This window comes from Xiphophorus maculatus, chromosome 17 (genome assembly GCF_002775205.1).
Source record: "Xiphophorus maculatus strain JP 163 A chromosome 17, X_maculatus-5.0-male, whole genome shotgun sequence".
Classification (NCBI taxonomy): domain Eukaryota; kingdom Metazoa; phylum Chordata; class Actinopteri; order Cyprinodontiformes; family Poeciliidae; genus Xiphophorus; species Xiphophorus maculatus.
Window position 1 is genome coordinate 7,685,832 of NC_036459.1, and position 18,030 is coordinate 7,703,861.

The 18,030-nt window shown below is 36.4% G+C and overlaps 1 protein-coding gene across 1 annotated transcript in view; it reads left to right on the forward strand.

Moving 5' to 3' along the window:
- Positions 1 to 375: 375 nt before the first annotated feature.
- Positions 376 to 18,030, forward strand: part of LOC102228306 (LHFPL tetraspan subfamily member 3) — a 34,072-nt gene continuing 16,417 nt past the window's right edge. The window contains exon 1 of the mRNA XM_005806891.2: positions 376 to 1,335. Within this exon, the coding sequence (XP_005806948.1) occupies positions 888 to 1,335 (448 nt within the window). The 5' untranslated portion in view covers positions 376 to 887. The remainder of the gene's footprint in view (positions 1,336 to 18,030) is intronic.

Here is an 18,030-nt window from a genome sequence, read left to right on the forward strand (position 1 = left end):
CAAAACCATTGATAAATAAAACCATGAGTAAATATAAATAAATAAAAAACATGAATATAATAAAACTATTAATAAATAAATAAAAAGATACCAAAACTGTTGATAAATAAAACCACGAATACAAAAAATTATACACATGAACATAATAAAACCATTAATAAAAAAATACCTAAACCAAATAAATAGAAAATACAAACTGTTAACAAAATCACGAATAAATGCAAATAAGTAACAATTATAAAAAATAATAAAGCAAATAAAACCATTAATAAAAAAAATTCTAAATAAAAAATACCAAAACCATTACCAGATAAGAAAAATAAGTGAGATCATTAATATAAAACATAAATAAATATTCAGCAGAAAAACATAAGTAAGCTTGTGATATATATCGCAAATGCAAATCAGAATGGGAAAAAAATAACATATCTAATAAATGCATAATATTAATGTTTCAGTTTTATTTTAATCCATGTGTTTCAGTTTGAGATTTGGCGCCCTGCAGGAATAACACTACGTCAGAAAAGGATTAGGAACTGTGGGCTGGCCCAGGAACCGCGGATCTCCTCCAGCTCTGATTCAGTCGGATCGCAGCTGCAGTTGTTGCTCTGTCGGCGCCGAGGACGGACCGATCCGGGCGCATCCCTCACCGCCTCCGGAGGAAGCTGAATGTGAGCGCAGATGGAGAGTAAAATCCTCCGCAGATAGGATTTTGGTTTCGTTTTCGGAGCGAGGAATCCACGGATGCGAGGGCGCGGTGAAGCTGTGGCTGCAGCTGCAAACCGAGCGACCAGAAGGAAGAAGTTCTGCTGAATAGCGAACCCAGGTGAGGCAGATGTTCGTCTGCTGAGCGGATCCGGAGGACAGAGCAGAAGAGTCCAGAGGATATGGTCCCTGGGGCCCCCAGCACCACGACCATCACCACCACCACCATGCTCCCCGCCTCCGAGGCTGCCAAAATCTACCAGACCAACTACGTGCGCAACTCCCGCGCCATCGGCGTCCTGTGGGCCATCTTCACCATCCTCTTCGCCATCGTCAACGTAGTGTGCTTCATCCAGCCCTACTGGATCGGGGACGGCATGGACACCCCGCAGGTGGGCTACTTCGGTCTGTTCCACTACTGCATCGGGAACGGGCTGTCCCGGGACCTGGTGTGTCAGGGCAGCTTCACGGAGTTCCACAGCATCCCGTCCGGCGCCTTCAAGGCTGCCTCCGTCTTCATCGGCATGTCCATGGTGCTGGTGCTCACCTGCATCGGCTGCTTCGCGCTCTTCTTCTTCTGCAGCACCGGAACCGTGTACAAGATCTGCGGCTGGATGCAGCTGGCTGCAGGTAGGAGACTAGGGGACTACAGGTGGGAGTTGATCTGGAGGCATCCAGAAATTCAGCTAAAAAAAGTTCTGGACGCAAATGGATAGGGGCGCGGGGCTAGGGGGGCGCCACAACATGGTGATATAATCACTTCTAGTAATCTGACAACTGCTTGTGCATTGAAACAGGGGGTGCCTATAATTTATCAATATACACCTCAGAAAGTACTCACCTGCGTCCGCCTGTCTGGATATAGTATTCACATCCCCTAAACGTTTTGATGCTTTATTACATTACAAACTCAATCTTCAACTTATTGAAGATTTTTTTTTATTATTGTTTACAAATAAAAGTGTAACCTGCATATTTATTTAGAATTACTCTGAAACAGCGGTGCTCAAAGTGCGGTCCGGGGGCAATTTGTGGCCCTTGGAATGATTGAAAGGCGGGTAGCTTAAATTCAAGCCTTCCAGACCGACAAAATTTGTACATTTTTTGGTCGGAATTTTTTTTTTTTTTTTTTACCCCTCCAGGGGTCTTTTGTGGGCTCTAGTGTCCGTTATGTGATAGTAGGCTGACAGGAAACAGGGAAGGAGAGGGGGGAAGACATGCGGCAAATGTCATCGGGTCCGGGAGTCGAACCCGCGACGGCCGTGTCGAGGACTGAAGGCCTCCAAATACTGGTCGCGCTAACCGCTACGGCACGCCCTGGTCGGAATTTTTATAGAACTTTTTAAAATCTTAAAAAAAGGCAAAAATTGTTCAGTACTAAAGGATTTTTGTCGTTTATTATCCATGTTTTTCTCTTTTATTTTACGTAAATAGGAAGTTTGACCACAAATATCCAGCAACATTTACTAAAATAAAGACCTGGGAATAATATGTAATTGATTCATAACTGACTCTGGAAACAAAATATTTTTTGAAAAAAGTAAAAATATCAAGCAAATTTGCGAACACTTGTTTTGCTTCAGATCTACAATAATCTACAGATTATTTTTCTACAAATATCTGAATCTGTTCTATTGAAATATTGCAGACAAAGTAAAAATGGAAACAAATTAAATCAAATTCTTTTTAGGTTTTTTGGGGACAAAAACTGGGATGAAAGTACTTTGAATTTAGCAAATGTTTGCCAAACCTTTTTACACGACTTTCCCTAATAGTCCACTGTAAAAGCAAACAGAAGGGCAGCTTCATGTTTGTGTATTATTTTAGTTTAAACAGCAGAAGTGAGAACACAGTTCGTTTTCCACACATTACATCTGTAATTAGACAGATAAAATGTTATTTTTCTCCAACACCAACTCATATTTCTTTATTTTGCACCTTTCCCCTCCAGCTGGCAGAAAACATAAAAGCGTAATTTATGCGATTTCAAGCTGAAGTCGTAAACTTTCAGCAGAAACATTAAAAGTTTCTCTTTAAATCATTTTGATGTGTGTAAGAATAGCTCTAAACGCATCTCATTGAGTTTAAAGATTATATTTGCATAAAATATAAACAATGATGCACAGAGGAATCATGTGCATCCTCTGTGAGAATTTGAATAGAAACTTTAATTTACTCCACGGGCATCTGAAAGTGTCTCTGTTTTGCCAACATTTGTCCCCAGAGATCCAGATTTCTGACCCAGAATATTAAATAATTCCTCAGCATCGAACTGCACACCTGCTGAAAAATGACAACAGCTCAGTGGGAATTAAATGTCATAACCAATAACAATCACGTTAACAGAGAGAATTTAGTTCTGCTTTTGAGTCAAAGTACAACCTGCAGCAGTTTTCTGACCGGTAAATAAAAATAAACTTTTGATGACCCGTCTTTGGACCCTGGATTCGATTCTTCCGTTGGTGAAAACAGACAAATGATGAGGGAAAGCAGTTAGCTACATCCGGCTTTAACGAGCTGCAGTTTGGTTCCTGGACCAAAGGAAAGCTTTGGTCTGGCTCTGATCTGACGCAGATCAGAGCCAGACGGAGGCGGCCATGACAGGAGATCGATCCACTTCGAGTTTCTACTCCCATAAAGTTCAAACTGTTTCTTTCTTGTTACAGGATTGTTTCCGTTTTTGTCCCAACTTTATTTGGTAGATTTTATTTTTAAGACTAGATTTGCCAGATGCCACATAAACATTTAAACATTTTTGATTTTGAGGGAAAAAAAGAAAGAAAACTGAGATTAAAGTCAAAATTTTGAGAAATAAAGTCAGAATTCTGAGATTAAATTCAACATTTTTATAAAATAAAGTCAGATTTCTGAGATTAAAGTCAAAATTTTGAGAAAGAGCAAAAAATATGAGATTAAAGTCAACAATTTGAGAAAAAAGTCACAAATCTTAGGTTAAAGTCCAAACTCTTATAAAATAAAGAATTTATTCTGTATATAATTCTTTATTATATAAAAATGTATTCTTTATTTTATAACTGAATTGGGGGCGATTCGGTTCGCCCCCGAACCGGTCCAGGGGCAATTTGTGGCCCTTGGAACGATTGAATGCCCCTGGCTTAAATTCAAGCCTTTCAGACTGACAAAATTTGTAATTGTTTTTGGTCAGAATTTTTACAGAAAATTTTATAAAATCTTTAAAAAAGGCTAATTTCGAGGTTTTACTCCCATAAAGTTCAAACTGTTTCTTTCTTGTCACAAGATTGTTACCGTTTTTGTCCCAAATTTATTTGGTAGATTTAATTTTTAAGACTTATAGTCTTGCAAATCTGTAGATTTATAAATCCATAGATTTGCAAGATGCTGCATAAATAAGTTAAAAGTCAAAATTTGGAGAAAAACAGTCAGAATTAAATTAAATTAAATTCCAAATTTTATAGAATATAGTCAGATTTCTACGATTAAAGTCAAAATATTGAGAAAGGGTAAAAAAAATATGAGATTAAACAATTTGAGGAAAAAAAAGTCACAAATCTGAGATTAAAGTCAAAATTCTTATAATGTCAGATTTCTGATATTTAAGTCAAACTTTTGAGAAAAAACGTCATAAATCTGAGATAAAAGTCAAAATTTCGAGAAAATTAATGTCTTTTCTTCCAGTTGCCCTAATCTTCTTCCATAAAAGTGGAATTCCCCAAAGGAGAAGATTCAAATTTTGTCATACAAAAAAAATCTGAATAGTAAAGACGGCAAAAATATTTATCTGAACATCATATGGTTGTAATAAATAAAGTGAAGCAAATCCACATCTTTCACTCTGAAAACGGTTCTGATGATGATCAAAATGTGTCTTCTGCTCTCTCTTGTTTCTCTCACTGCACAAATTTGACAAGTTCAATTAATTAGAAGCTAAAAATGAAAGTAAATAGAAATGAGTCATAAAACGTCACTAAAAATAAAATTTCATTTGGGTTTCCAGACAGCTACTCAACTGTCTGATTCATAACGTTGATGTTTTAGATCCGTCCTGAGTTATTTTCCACCACAGCAGACAAATGAATCGCTCAGATTAATAAAATTATGAAGTTAAGGAGGCTTAGATTTTGAAAATATAATCTGAAAATTGCTTCAATATGCTTAAAAATTGAATTCTTAACCCTTTCATGCATGATTTATGATCCTTTGTATCAGGATTTTTTTCCATTTTTAAAATTTTCTTAAGGCATAAAAAAAGGTAGGAAAAAAATGTGTATATATATATATATATATATATATATATAGTATATATACTGTATTTACAGTATATATATAATCTTTTTAGGTGATCGATTGTAATTTTCTCCAAATAAAAAGTTGTTATTTAGAAATACATCAGTAGTATTGTTCTTTAGGGGTTATCTGATGTCACAATATTTTTTTTTTACCTGCAAGAGTCGTCCACAGTAGAAGGGGGGGACAGCGTCGGTTCTTATGCTTTTTTGTCTGTCGGCCATATTGGATTTAACAAAAATAATTTCTTGCATTTGCAGCTGATGGCCAGTAGTTGGTAGTGTATTTTATGATGCATTAGTGTCCACTTCAGTGGTCTGTGTGCATTTATAACATAAAAATCCACAAGAAGCACAAGAAAATGGCTTTTAGAGAGCTGTCCACTGTAGTGACCACTCTGCACCAAAGGGTTCATTTGGAAATTCAGATTAATTTACTCCATTTACTGTTCAGTCCTTCTCGTTAATAATTTTCTCAGATAAAACATTTCCCTGCAGCTAAAATAAAAAACATGGAGGAGATTTCTGCCTCTGCAAGAACTCCGGAAATCCTCCCTGTCAGGAAAGCTGCAGACACGAGACGTTCCCGAATGTTTAATTAGTTTTAGTTTGGGCATGTATTAGATTCCAGAAATGCAGTTATGATTAAAAAACTCAGCAACGGTTGAACAATCAAACATTCCTGTTTGATGGTTTGTCTTCACCGAGGCATAGCGGGAGTGAATGCGGATCATTAACACCAAACTCAAAAAGAGAGACGGTTTTTGCACCTTTCTGTGCTGCTAAAAAAAAAGTGAGGAAAAAACTGGTTGTGGAGGAGTGCGGATGGATAACGAGGTGGCTGTTATCCACAGCCTGGGGTGGAAAGGTGTAAATGTCCAACCGGATGAAGGTAATTAAAGGCAAACAAACACGAACCAACAGGAGAATCAAACTGGTTTTGACCAAACAACTTTTCTCTGTTTACTTTGCAACTCTTGTCCGTACAACAAGACACTGGGGCCCTGTAGACAGGAAAACAAGACAGAAAAAAGGAGAAGAGGAGTAATGTTTTGCCAAAATACATATTTCTGAGATGCAAAAGTTGAAAATTTGCTAGAAAAAAAACTTGGATTTTCTGGAAAAAACATGGAAATTTCTCAGCTTAAAAAGTCAAAAATATGCTAGAAAAACTCAGAATTTTTAAATTAACCTAGCAAATTTTCAACTTTTAAAAAATGTGAAACATTTCTGGGTTGAATCTAAAAATCTTTGAGTTGTTTCTCACAGACTTTTGACTTTTTTTCTGGAAAAATTATAAGATTAATCTCAAAATTTCAACGTTTTTTGTTGCAGATTTTCAACTTGAAACTCAGAAATTTCCGAAATATTTCTGAAAAAAAGTTCATAGGATTAATCTCAAAAATTCAGATTTGTTTTTCTCACAAATTTTCAACTTTTGAAAGTCATAAATTTCCAAGTTTCTTTTCCCGGCCATATTTGCATTGAATTTCCACAAGGAATTACACAAAAAGTATCAGTAATACATCTTTACATCCATCTTCCTTGCAAATAAGCTGGAATCTACGTGTTTTTTAAATAAATTAACAATCGTCTTATGTTCATCTTTATTTTAAATCCTAAAAATAGAGATAAAACAATGGTTCTGGTTCTGGACTAGAAATTTTCTAAAGTAGATATTTATCGTGCAACATTTGAGCCTCCATTATTATTTATTATTATTTTATTTTCCATTTTATTTCCAGTCGTAGAGCTTTATTACTTTCATTTTTCATTTCATTTTTGTCAACTTGTGTATCTACCTAATTTGATTTTTTTTAAACTTAATGTCACATTTTATTTATTCACTTATTATATTTCTATACTCAGAACTTAACAGGTTATAAATTTACAGTCACAGTACATATCTGTATGTGACATTTGCGCCTCTGACTGAGTTTTATTTGGTCGTTTTCAGAGTAAAAATGGCTCTTTAGGAGATAAATGTTGTAGATTCTTGACCTGGGTTTTCATAAATTTGTTAAAGGCAGATATAGTAATAAAATAGAAACTATTTTGGTGATCCTGATGTAAAACAGAAAATGTTTGAGCTAAAATCAGTCAGGATGAAAAGGTTATTTTGTGCAGCTTTAGCTTAGAAACCATTTATTTTTTTGATACTAAAACCAGAAAGCAGTGCGGACGCTGTGAGCAGCAGCAGAAAGTAATCAGTGACGTGACGCTGCACATTGATGCCCAATAACCCGGATAATCGCCTGGATCTGAGTACCGCACTCACGAACAGAGTTAGAAAACCTTCTGCATGGAAACTTGCTCGTGCCTCAGCAGCTGTAAGCCCATAAATGTGCATGGGATCAGAGGTGATTCACTCTTAAGTGCTGTTGGAACATCTGCAGCACGGCGGCCATTTTCTGGTCAGTCCTCATGGTCGGGTCGGCCCACTAAGTGGTGCTTTAGAGCGGTAGCCGGCTCTCCAAGGCAGCAATAAAAGGTCCATTTGGTAGCTGGAAGTATTGATCCGAACGTTGCTTTCCAGAATAACAGGAAGCGGGGCTGTAACAGGACGCAGCTGCCGCTACTTGGCCTCCTTCATGCCACGAAGATTCACTGATGAAGTGTTGCTGTGAGATAGCGAGAGCTTCAACATAAAATCTAAGAATTTCTTCATACAAAATCCGGTTTTGGTCGATTTTTACAGAAGATTAGGGCCACTAATTAAAAAATAAAAGAATTATGACTCTAATTTCACAAGATTACCAAAAAACTAAATCTAATCTAAATTCCTAGAAAAAATTCTAACTTTTGAGAAAAAAGTCAGAATTCTTAGAAAAAAAATCTTCCTTAGAAAAAATTCAAAATTTTGAGAAAAAAAACTAAATTCTGACGACAAAATCTAAATTCTGAGAAAAAAAACAACAACTGTATTCTGGGAAGTCAGAATTTTAGGTTACTATGACTTAATATGTACTTTAGTCTTGCGTCATTTTGCTCTGATACCTTGAGAGAGCTAAGAAAAACTCTGAAAAGCACTTTAGGAACTTGTATTACTATTGTTAGAGTTCTGTAACTGTGGCTTTCATTTAAGTTTTGTCAATAATTGTGGATTAGTAAATTTAAAGAAGCAAGTTAATGTGGACTGAGTGCATTTCCAGTACAAATTGAAGCTGAGTGCTAATGACATCAGCCCAATCTTTATCCTCTCGCACATATAATGAGCTACAGGGAGAGGCTTTACAGTTATGCAACATGACCCCACATTATCCACACAAACACACACGCACCCCCACTCCCCACACACACACCCACACACAACGTGAGAGCCACTACGGAGTCAGGTGTTACGATGAAACTCCCTCCTCTGCTTGGATGTTTCCTTGCCAGCTGGGAGGCTAATGGTGTTTAAGCTAATCAAGGTTTCAGTAATTAGCATGAACTGGAAGACAAAGAGGGAACGGGACAAATTAGAAGAGCAGCTAAGTCAGCTGTAAATCACAGCGTCAGAGGATACCAGGATCAGCTCCTGGATTAAGAAACTGGATCAGCTTCTTCTGCTGACAAGGATCTTAAAGGGACAGTACCAAGTATGAAACCTCTGTTTTATGTAATTGTGCCAAGAGAAGCTCTTGGATATGGATAAATCTACTTATTATTTTGTCCAGATTTAAAATCCATCTCATAGCTGTGAAAAAGTATTTGCGACTTATACACATTTCTTCTATTTTTGCTGTTTTTGTCACGCTATATTTTTGGGGGGGCTTTACAGAGTTTCTACAGATTTCACTAACAAACTGAAGATATCAAGACCTTTTTATGAAATTTAAGATATCTGAAATATCTAATGTGTACATCTGTAGCCTCAATGATGTTTAATTACTTATTGCATTCACACATTTATTCAGGTGTGATTGTAATTGCACATTGTATTAAATGAAAAACTGCAACTGTGAAATTGTGTTTGTTTTTCAACATTAGCAGAATATTAATAAAGCTGCAGGCATTTGTCATGGAAACGCAGAAAAAGACATGATGGATATCAACAAGATTGAATTGATCTCATCATTAATTAACTTAGCATTACCTTCCGCTAAATTCCATGATGGTGTAGTACTTTACCGTTAGCATAAAAATCTTTTATGATTAGCGCATCTAACCTTTATATTAGTGGTGTTAGCTCACTAATCCAGATCATCAAACTACTTCTAACATCAGACAATGATACTTTTAGTTAATTAAACATGGTTGAAGCTAGCGCTTAAGCAATAGCTTCCTATAAATACCATGTTGGGGTAGCACTTTAGCGTTAGCGGAATTCATTTTTATGATTACCACTTTAGGGTTAGCAAACAAACATTTTAGTTATCAGTATTAGCTCACCGCTCCAGATCGTAAAATTATTTTTAACATTATTTTCAACATACCTTGAGTCAGTTAAACATAGCTGAAGTTAGCGCTTTAGCATTAGCTCCCACTAAATACCATGTTGGTGAAGGGCATTAACAAAATTGTTAGCGGTGTTAGCTCGCCACTTCAGATTGTCAAACTACTTTAAACTTGAGATAAAAATACCTTAAGCTAATTTAAAAAAAAGTAACCTAAGCTAGTACATGAAGTAGGCTAAAAACAAAACATGCCCTATTTTAAGGTTGAGATCAATCACTGATATCCAGCAGTCTGGAAAAGACTACTTTAATATTTTTAAATGGAAGATGTAAACAGGTAATTGTAATCATAATCTACTTTTCTGATTCACTCCCTCACAAAACGAGTCGTCTTGAAGCTACAATGAGTTTGTCCTTAAAAATTAGCAGAGTGACGGAGCAGCAGTGTGAGGTGAAGTCAGAGTGGTGTGTCTGACTGGGGAACCGTCAGGTATTTAAAGCTTTAACTGTGACTGACAGCTTTGATTGCAGTGTAGTTAGGATGTGGAACGAACAGAGAGATGGCGATTATGTGAGATGGAGAGTAATACAAGAGGCTGTCATGGCTGCCAACCAGAGGAAAATGACTCCTAAAGACCTTTTCTCTCCAAACGGCAGTGATTATTAGAACGGATCCTTCTGTGTTCAGGCTGAACTGCAAAGAAATGAAGTACAGGAATGTGGCTGTTTAGTTCCTTGGTGAAAAATAAACAGTGAAATAGCTTGAGGCCACTGATAAAAGCATGCAAACACGGAGTTGCTTTAACTGGGGAAATATTTATACCGTAAATTGATTTGAGCCCCTGGGTTCCTGCACATTAAAGCAGCATTTAGGTTGTATTTTTACATTAAATTACAGTAACTATTGACAGAAATGGGATTTCTTTTTCTTATGCCCCTCACATGTCTTATTAATCCACTTTCAAACTGAATATATTACCAATTTGTTTATCTTTAATTACATTTCTTGATGTTGAAGTACTAAGTAAATCTGATATTTTATTGTTTTTCACTGGTTGAAAATATAAAGAAATAGGCTTTAATGGCTGAAAGTGACATGTTAAAATTCAAAAATTCAATGAATATTTGTTAGATATCAAGATTATTGACAACTAATATTTGCATGGCAGTTTTTTAAAGAGCATTTTTTCTGCGTTTAGGTCAGCGGTGTTAAACTCATTTTCGTTTTGGGTCAAATCGTACGGTGGCCCTGAGGTGCAAACCACTTCAACATTAACATAGCACAATTACAAATTCAAAAACACAACATTTACGAAACACAACAACATTAACAAAACGGAAAGGGTACGTCCCAGTGGGAGACCTGAGAGATCGCTGACTGGACGACAGCTTTTGAACCGGAAATAATCGCTTGAGCGGGTCGGCCCGTTGTTGCGATACGGTACAGCATTCGCCATATTGAAAGTGGCTTATCTACCAGCAAGCTAATACAAGTAAATGGACTGAACTTCGTAAAGTGCCGTTCTGCAAAGTATTTCAAGTTAATGAATGCCACTGACGCAATCTCTCACACACTATTATATATGGGAATGAAAAAAAACAACAACAAAGGACAACGTTTTGAACTTTTTGATGTGATTTTTAAATTGTTTTGGGGCACAATAATTACATTTGATACAGCTGATTCTGATAAATAGTGTTTATTGAACACACACACACCTTTACAGTGGTGTATTCATGAACATATTAACACAATTCCATAAGTCAATGTGCATTTGCTATTTAAAGATATGAATAAAAAAAACGTAACTTCATTCTAAATTTTTAGGCATTTTATTGTAAAGATAAACTTTGATAATAGCTGTCAAACTTTAGCTACATATATTTACTTTTAAGAAAATATTTATTAGTGTAATATGTCAATTGTGCTATAGACAGCAGTGTGAATGAAATCTAACAGACTAAATTATTTTTAATCTCTTTACATAAACTGTCATAATACCCTAATACGTAAAATTTAGACATTTCACTTAAAATACATAAAAATGAAAGAAAAAAGTGTGCAGTACATTACAAATTTATTTATATTATAACGTAATATTTAAGCACACCTAGTGTTTAGTATAGAATCTAGAGGGCCGCATAAAAAGCTATGGCGAGCCGGATTTGGCCCATGGGCCTTGAGTTTGGCACATGTGGTCTAGGTGGAGCAGACCAAATTTACTACAAAAAATAAAAATTGATCAGAATCCGATTTGGTGCCATTTTTGACTCTCGGGCTTTAAGTGGAAACTTACTGTATTTTCTGAAAATCTGTGAAGTTTTTGTCTGAATGAGGACTAAAATTATTAATGGGAAACCTAAAAAATGTTTTTTAAATGCTATTTTTGTGTGTCAAAGGCACACAAATGAAGTACCGTAATTCATTTATAATAACCAAGACTTCTGACATACTAATAATTACACACTCGCCTAAATTTCCCTAAATCAATATTTTGTGTGTTTTTAAGACACCAAACTTGGCATATAATTGGGCAATGTTGTCCAGAAAATGTCATTATGATATTTAGACCTTTTACTAAACAAAATCTTACAAGTAAAAAACTCTGGATAATGAAATATTCCACGTTCCCTGATGATTACGCTCACAGGTTTCGGTTTCCAAACATTTGTCACATTTCATTACATGAACGGCGAGTTTGTTGGCTAAAAATCTGAGATTCTTTCTATTTAACAGGAAGCAGGGTTGACATAACTTCCCCCAATAATTGGCTTTTAAAATGTCAGGGACATCTCTGACATAAACTGACACAAAAGTAATGAATTGTGGAAATTTCCTTGCTGCTCCAGATGTCGACTTGGTAATGAATTGAAATGGTCAACACTGTTTCTAGAAATCATATTACCACTAAAACTCTTAGAATCCCCAAGCAACTATTTGATTTTTTTCAAATAAATTGTTGTAACCTGGATTATTTTGAGTATTTTCCAACAGTAGGACAAATACTGGCACTATTTCTTATATGTTAAGGTTCTGTTATACAAAGACACAATTGCTGGCGTTTGGTATTGGTGGTTATAAAACCCTTTCTTACCACTTTTCATGGGAATGGACAGAAATCACATGTGGGGTAACACAAGGCTCAATCCTGGGACTCCTTCTGTTTAACATCTACATGCTCCTGCGAGATTACCACATCTATGCAGATGATACACGGCTCTACATTATAATATCACCAGAGACTCAGTCCAAACCCACTGAACACACGCTTAGGAGGAGCCATTACTTTCTCCAGCTGAACAGAAATAAAACTGGAGTTGGAGCTTCAGAGGAACGATCAAGAGTCAGCATACAGACTCAGTTACAGCTAGAAACTACCAAAAGTGTGTCTGAACTTTCAGAGACACATAAAGACAAAAACAAAATCAATCTTCTATCACCTGAAGAGCATTTTAAGGATTAAAAGACACATTTCCCAGCAAGATTTAGAGAAACTCATCCATAAATTTATCTTTATTTTCACAGGTCTGCCTAAAAAGGTCAATGAGACTGATTGGCTTCCAGAAAACTGCAAAACTGCTGAAACACTGTCTATTAAATCAAGACTGTTTAGAGTTCTCTTTGATTAATAATAACTGGAAAATTGATCAATATATTTGATGATTATTTGCTTGATGTTGGTTTTTGGTCAAATGTAATGTTTATTTCTGGTTTCATAATTGGTTGCTGTATTGTGTTTTATGGTCTAAAGCTCTTTGAACAGCCTTTTTTTGCTAAAATATGTTAATAAACATGTAAATCAAATAAACTTGACTTGTATAGATTAAATCAAAATGTGTCCACAAAGTTATTTTTGCATTGGCTTTTCTCTTTTTGTCATGTGTTGTTGTATCTTTAGACGACGTAAAGAAAAGATGGTTTTTAATGAGAGCTGAGAGTTTAGGCAGATATTTTCCTATATATTTCTGAATCGGAGAGAGAAGCTGTGAAGTTTTAGAGGCATGTTGGCATTTTCCAAAAAGCCGCTTTGCCTTTTTTAAAAGTGAGGGATGATGATGGTCCAGTGACCAATCGGCGGACAGGTGAAGCCAGCGGCGGCACTGATGGGCCGATAACAAGGGATTTCCAGGACTCTGCAGGATGTGTTGAAGTTATAACACTGCTAATCAGATCCTTGTTAAGGAGCAGCAGGAGAGCTAAAAGCGAAGGATTTAGAGAGGGAATAAGGATCGGAAGAGAAGTAATGACATCCTGATGTGTGTGTTTGAAAAAGCACACAGATGTGCTTTTGACCGTCCAAGTGGAAGTAGAAGGGATCAGAGTTGCTTAAGCAAATGGTCTCGGTTGCAGTCGTATTATTCAGTTGTGACGTATCCCTGAGGGACTGACTATAGATAGTTTGCCTGCTGCCCACTGCATCAAAGTAAGTGACAAATCCCCCAGAAGGAGGAAAAGGATCATTTGGATAAAAAGGAAACTGTCCCAAATGAAAGATTATTTATTTTTGTTATGTGAAAAGATAGTAAATATGTCAACAATGCACAGTGCTGACAAAGTATTTTGCTTGCTTGTGCACTTAAATGTTCCAGATAAAACAGATTTCAGATAACCAGATTAATTTAAGACGCAGTTTTTGAAAAATGGACCAAAAAAAAGACACATTTTGGTTGTTTTTTTTAAAACTTCTTTCAGTGTCTTGCGGTCTGCTTTTAGAGTAAACTTGCTAAGATGGCTGGGAATGTTGCCATTTTTTTTTACAATCTTATACTTTTACTATAAACTGTTTGAGGTTTAAATAGGAGAAATGTTCTTTAAAATACTGATTAATAATATTTCCAATCCATACACCTGTTTTATATTAAAGCCTAATAAATGGATTTATTTCTCAGTGGTTATTGTACGTGTCAAAAGGGCTCGGTGATGAATCAATTTTTAGTTGAAGGTGTAATTTTTGGAACATTTAGATTTTTTTCCCACCAATGCATTGCTTGGGTTTCCATATTTCACAGTGATGTCACCACTCCAAGGGCGGCCATCTTGATAGACAATCATGTCTTGCAACTTCTTATTTGGACTTTGAATTCAGGTCAACTACAACAAAAGGGTCATGCTATGATTTTTCTCCTTAATTATGAGAATAAAGTAATATTACAATAATACAGTTGTAGTAATACAGGAATAACAATAAAGTCAAAATGATGTGAGAATAAAGCATTAATATTACCAGAATTAAGTCATAAACATAGGAGAATGAAGTAACAGTTTGAAAAATGACTAAACATGAAAATGATGAATATTGAGCATCTTGTGAAGTTATATTTTGGGATCGGTTTTACAGATAATGAAATACTTTATTTTTTAACACATCAGCATCAAATTATTATCAGTAGCACAAAATTATTGTTCAAGCGACTGAGTCAAATTTGAAGAAAGAACCAAACAAACGGATCTGGACACATCAGATCTTGATATTATGAAGAGACGAATATCCCATATTTTGCTGTTATATAAACACTTTAATCCTGGAAATGTTCCACAGATGATAGAAGACCAATTTTGTAATTGCTTTAGGTGTCTCAGAATGTTATGAAGATTTTTTTTCATTAAAATTAAGTTTTTCTCAGAATTTTAAGATATTTTTCTGTTAAATTGTGTCTTGATTCTGCTAATATTATGTTTGTATTCTTGTAATTAAATAACAATTATTGTAACCTGACACTAATACTCTGTTATCCAACTGACAGAAAGGATGATTGAAATAAAAGCCATTTTCTGTCAATTGTAATTTCTTTTTCAAAAAAGAAAGCAAGAAAGACGATCAGATCTGGTATGAAAAGATTGGGGATTGTATATTTAAGTCAATATTGTTAAGCTGTAGTTTTAGATCACATATGAAGTGCTTTGTGTTCAGTTTTATGACCAATCAGTGACAAAGCTTGATTCTTCTAAGTAATTGAATAACCCTTTCCAGTCAGACCAGTTTGAAAAATGAATACGGTAAAAGGTTTCAATAGGAGCTGCCAAAGTTTTATACCGACATGGATATTGCTCCATAAATCCCGCTGCTAAATTATAATTGTTGTGCTTGTCTTCCGGTAAATCCTTGACAGCGTTGAAAGGGAAAATATCGAAAGCTCAGAAATGTTTTCCTAAATATCTGGTTAGAAACCGGCTTTTCGAGCTGAAAAGTACACAACTCCAAGAGATTTTACGAAGGTTCAAGTCGCTGAGAGGAGTGAAATCTACCATGCCTCATTAAGATATGATTATCCTCCTCCCCAGGAGTAATGTAATTAGTGTAACGGGGATGAAGGCAGAGGGGTGGAGCAGAGCGGCTGATTGCAGGCCGGCATCGACCGCTGCAAGCTTAGAGACCTACATTACTTTATCCTCAGCCCATTGCCACCTTTTTACCTTCCTGTAAGAACTTCCTGTGACCTCAGATGGTCGGAAACTTTCAGCAAAACTGTCTTTCTAGGTCCGAATGAGGCTGAGCTTTGAGGCTCGCTTTGCTTTTATTAGACGTGACAGGCTGAGTGTTGAGGAACGACACCCGGGATAAACAGCGTCACATGACTGGATGCTTCTTGATCCATAGGGCCTTTTCTCGTCCTCGCAGCCAATTTGAATGATGTTTCACATTAAACATCACTGCTGCTGCTGTTGTCGCTTCTCCTTTTCAATGGCCGGTTTGAGTAGTTCCACCATGAATTATTTATCAGAACATATTGACTCTTGAGAATCAATCTGAGAACCCTGGAGTGCATTAAAGTGGACCTATTGTGCTTCCATGAACATGTTTGAATACGTCTGTGGGTTATACAAAACATGTTCAATACATTTTTTGGACAAAATTATCCTTAGATATTAAGACTTTGGGCTGGTTAGTTCGACCTATTTTGAGCTCCTTCCAATAATTCAAAATAAGCTGCTGCTGGCCATGACTCCTCCCCTTACTCAACGTTTACACTCACATGTTAAAACAGCTGCTAAACAGATGCACAATTATACAACGAGGCAGAGGACGTGGACGTGGCAGAGGACGGGGACGAGGGCGAGGTGGACCAAGGAGATGATTCTCTGGTCTTCCAGTTTATTGGAACTTTTCAAAGAGCAATTCTGCTCTTTGAAAAGCAGAATTGGAACCTCCTGCACAACAACAAGAATGCAAGAAGTGGCCTTTGGATGGTTAGTCAGGAACAAAACAATCTGTTGCTGATGTCATTAAGAGCGTACAGCAGTTAACCAGCTAAACAAACATGCCAGAGCTCAGCTTAGGTTGCTAGGTAACGGGTGGAATTCTGCTGGGGTTGCTAGGTAACGGGTGGAATTCTGCTGGGGTTGCTAGGTGAAGGGCAGTGACTGCTGATTTGTGACCCTACATTTTAGATGTTTTTGAAACAGATTGTTTTCCAGACACCACAAAAACAGCTGGGTGTTTTTTTTTTTAAGTGCTGAGCTGTTTTTAAAAGCTTTTAATACCCGAACATCTAATACAAAAATTTCTGTTAAATTATTTGTACTTATTCTCATGAGTGTGGACTTTTACGCAATAAAATCTATATAATTAATTAATCAAACATTAATTTAATCAAACATTAATGTATTAAAGTTCCATCTCTAAAAATTATGCTACTCCAGTCATTAATATTTAGTTAAGGAGAAGAAAGAAAATCCAGGCGACACTGGCCGAACTTTTTGAAGTTGTTTTTTTCTCAGAAACTTGACAGATGTAGAAAGACAACCCTTAGAATCCACATCCATTAGTGTCCATATTTGATTTGCTCTCTGTTTTCCCAGACTTGTCTTTTCCCCGTTTTGCCCCCGTCTGTTTGACGATAATACACTAAAACCACCCATCTTAGAGAAGCTTGTTCAGCGCTCACATTTGAAAGCAGAGTTTAGGAAACTGTGTTTGCAGCCAATATAGAAGTAGCCAAGAGCAGCCCACAGACATGCTGCTGAATTCAGATGCAGCATTTTTTTAAATAGATGTCTATCTGCAGGGTTTGTGGATGCAAAACAATTGTCTGATGGATTAACTGGATTACCAGATGAGACGATGGACAGACAAATCAGCTTTTATGCAACTTGGCAAAGATTTGCTTTCAGGAAAACACAACTTTTCAGGCTTGTATTAAAAATTTAATAAATTTAGGGCGTGCTGTGGTGGTGTAGGGGTTAACGCGACCCACGTTTTGAGGCCTTGAGTCCTCGACACGGCCGTCGCGGGTTCGATTCCAGGACCCGGCGATATTTGCCGCATTTCTTTCCCCCTCTCCTTCCCCCTTTCCTGTCAGCCTACTTCCATATAAGGGACACTAGAGCCCACAAAAGACCCCCTGGAGGGGAGAAAAACAATAAAATAAAAAAATTAATAAATGAAATGAGTTACTGTCATATGTTGTTGAAACCTGATATTATCTAGTGTATACAGTGAAACCAGGTATTTGCATCAATTAGGCACCACAGCCAAAATGTGCAAACACTTGACATCCCCTCTAAAATCACGTATAACTGCTTATTTTAATAGTTAAAACACCAAATATCCTTTAATACGGATTAATATTAAAGCAGAAGCTCTTATATCTGGTCTTTGGAGTTCAGCCAATCAGAGCTAAGAAAAAGGAATGCTGCTCCTGGATTGGCTGGTTTGCCATTAGCATATGAAGTAGCATTG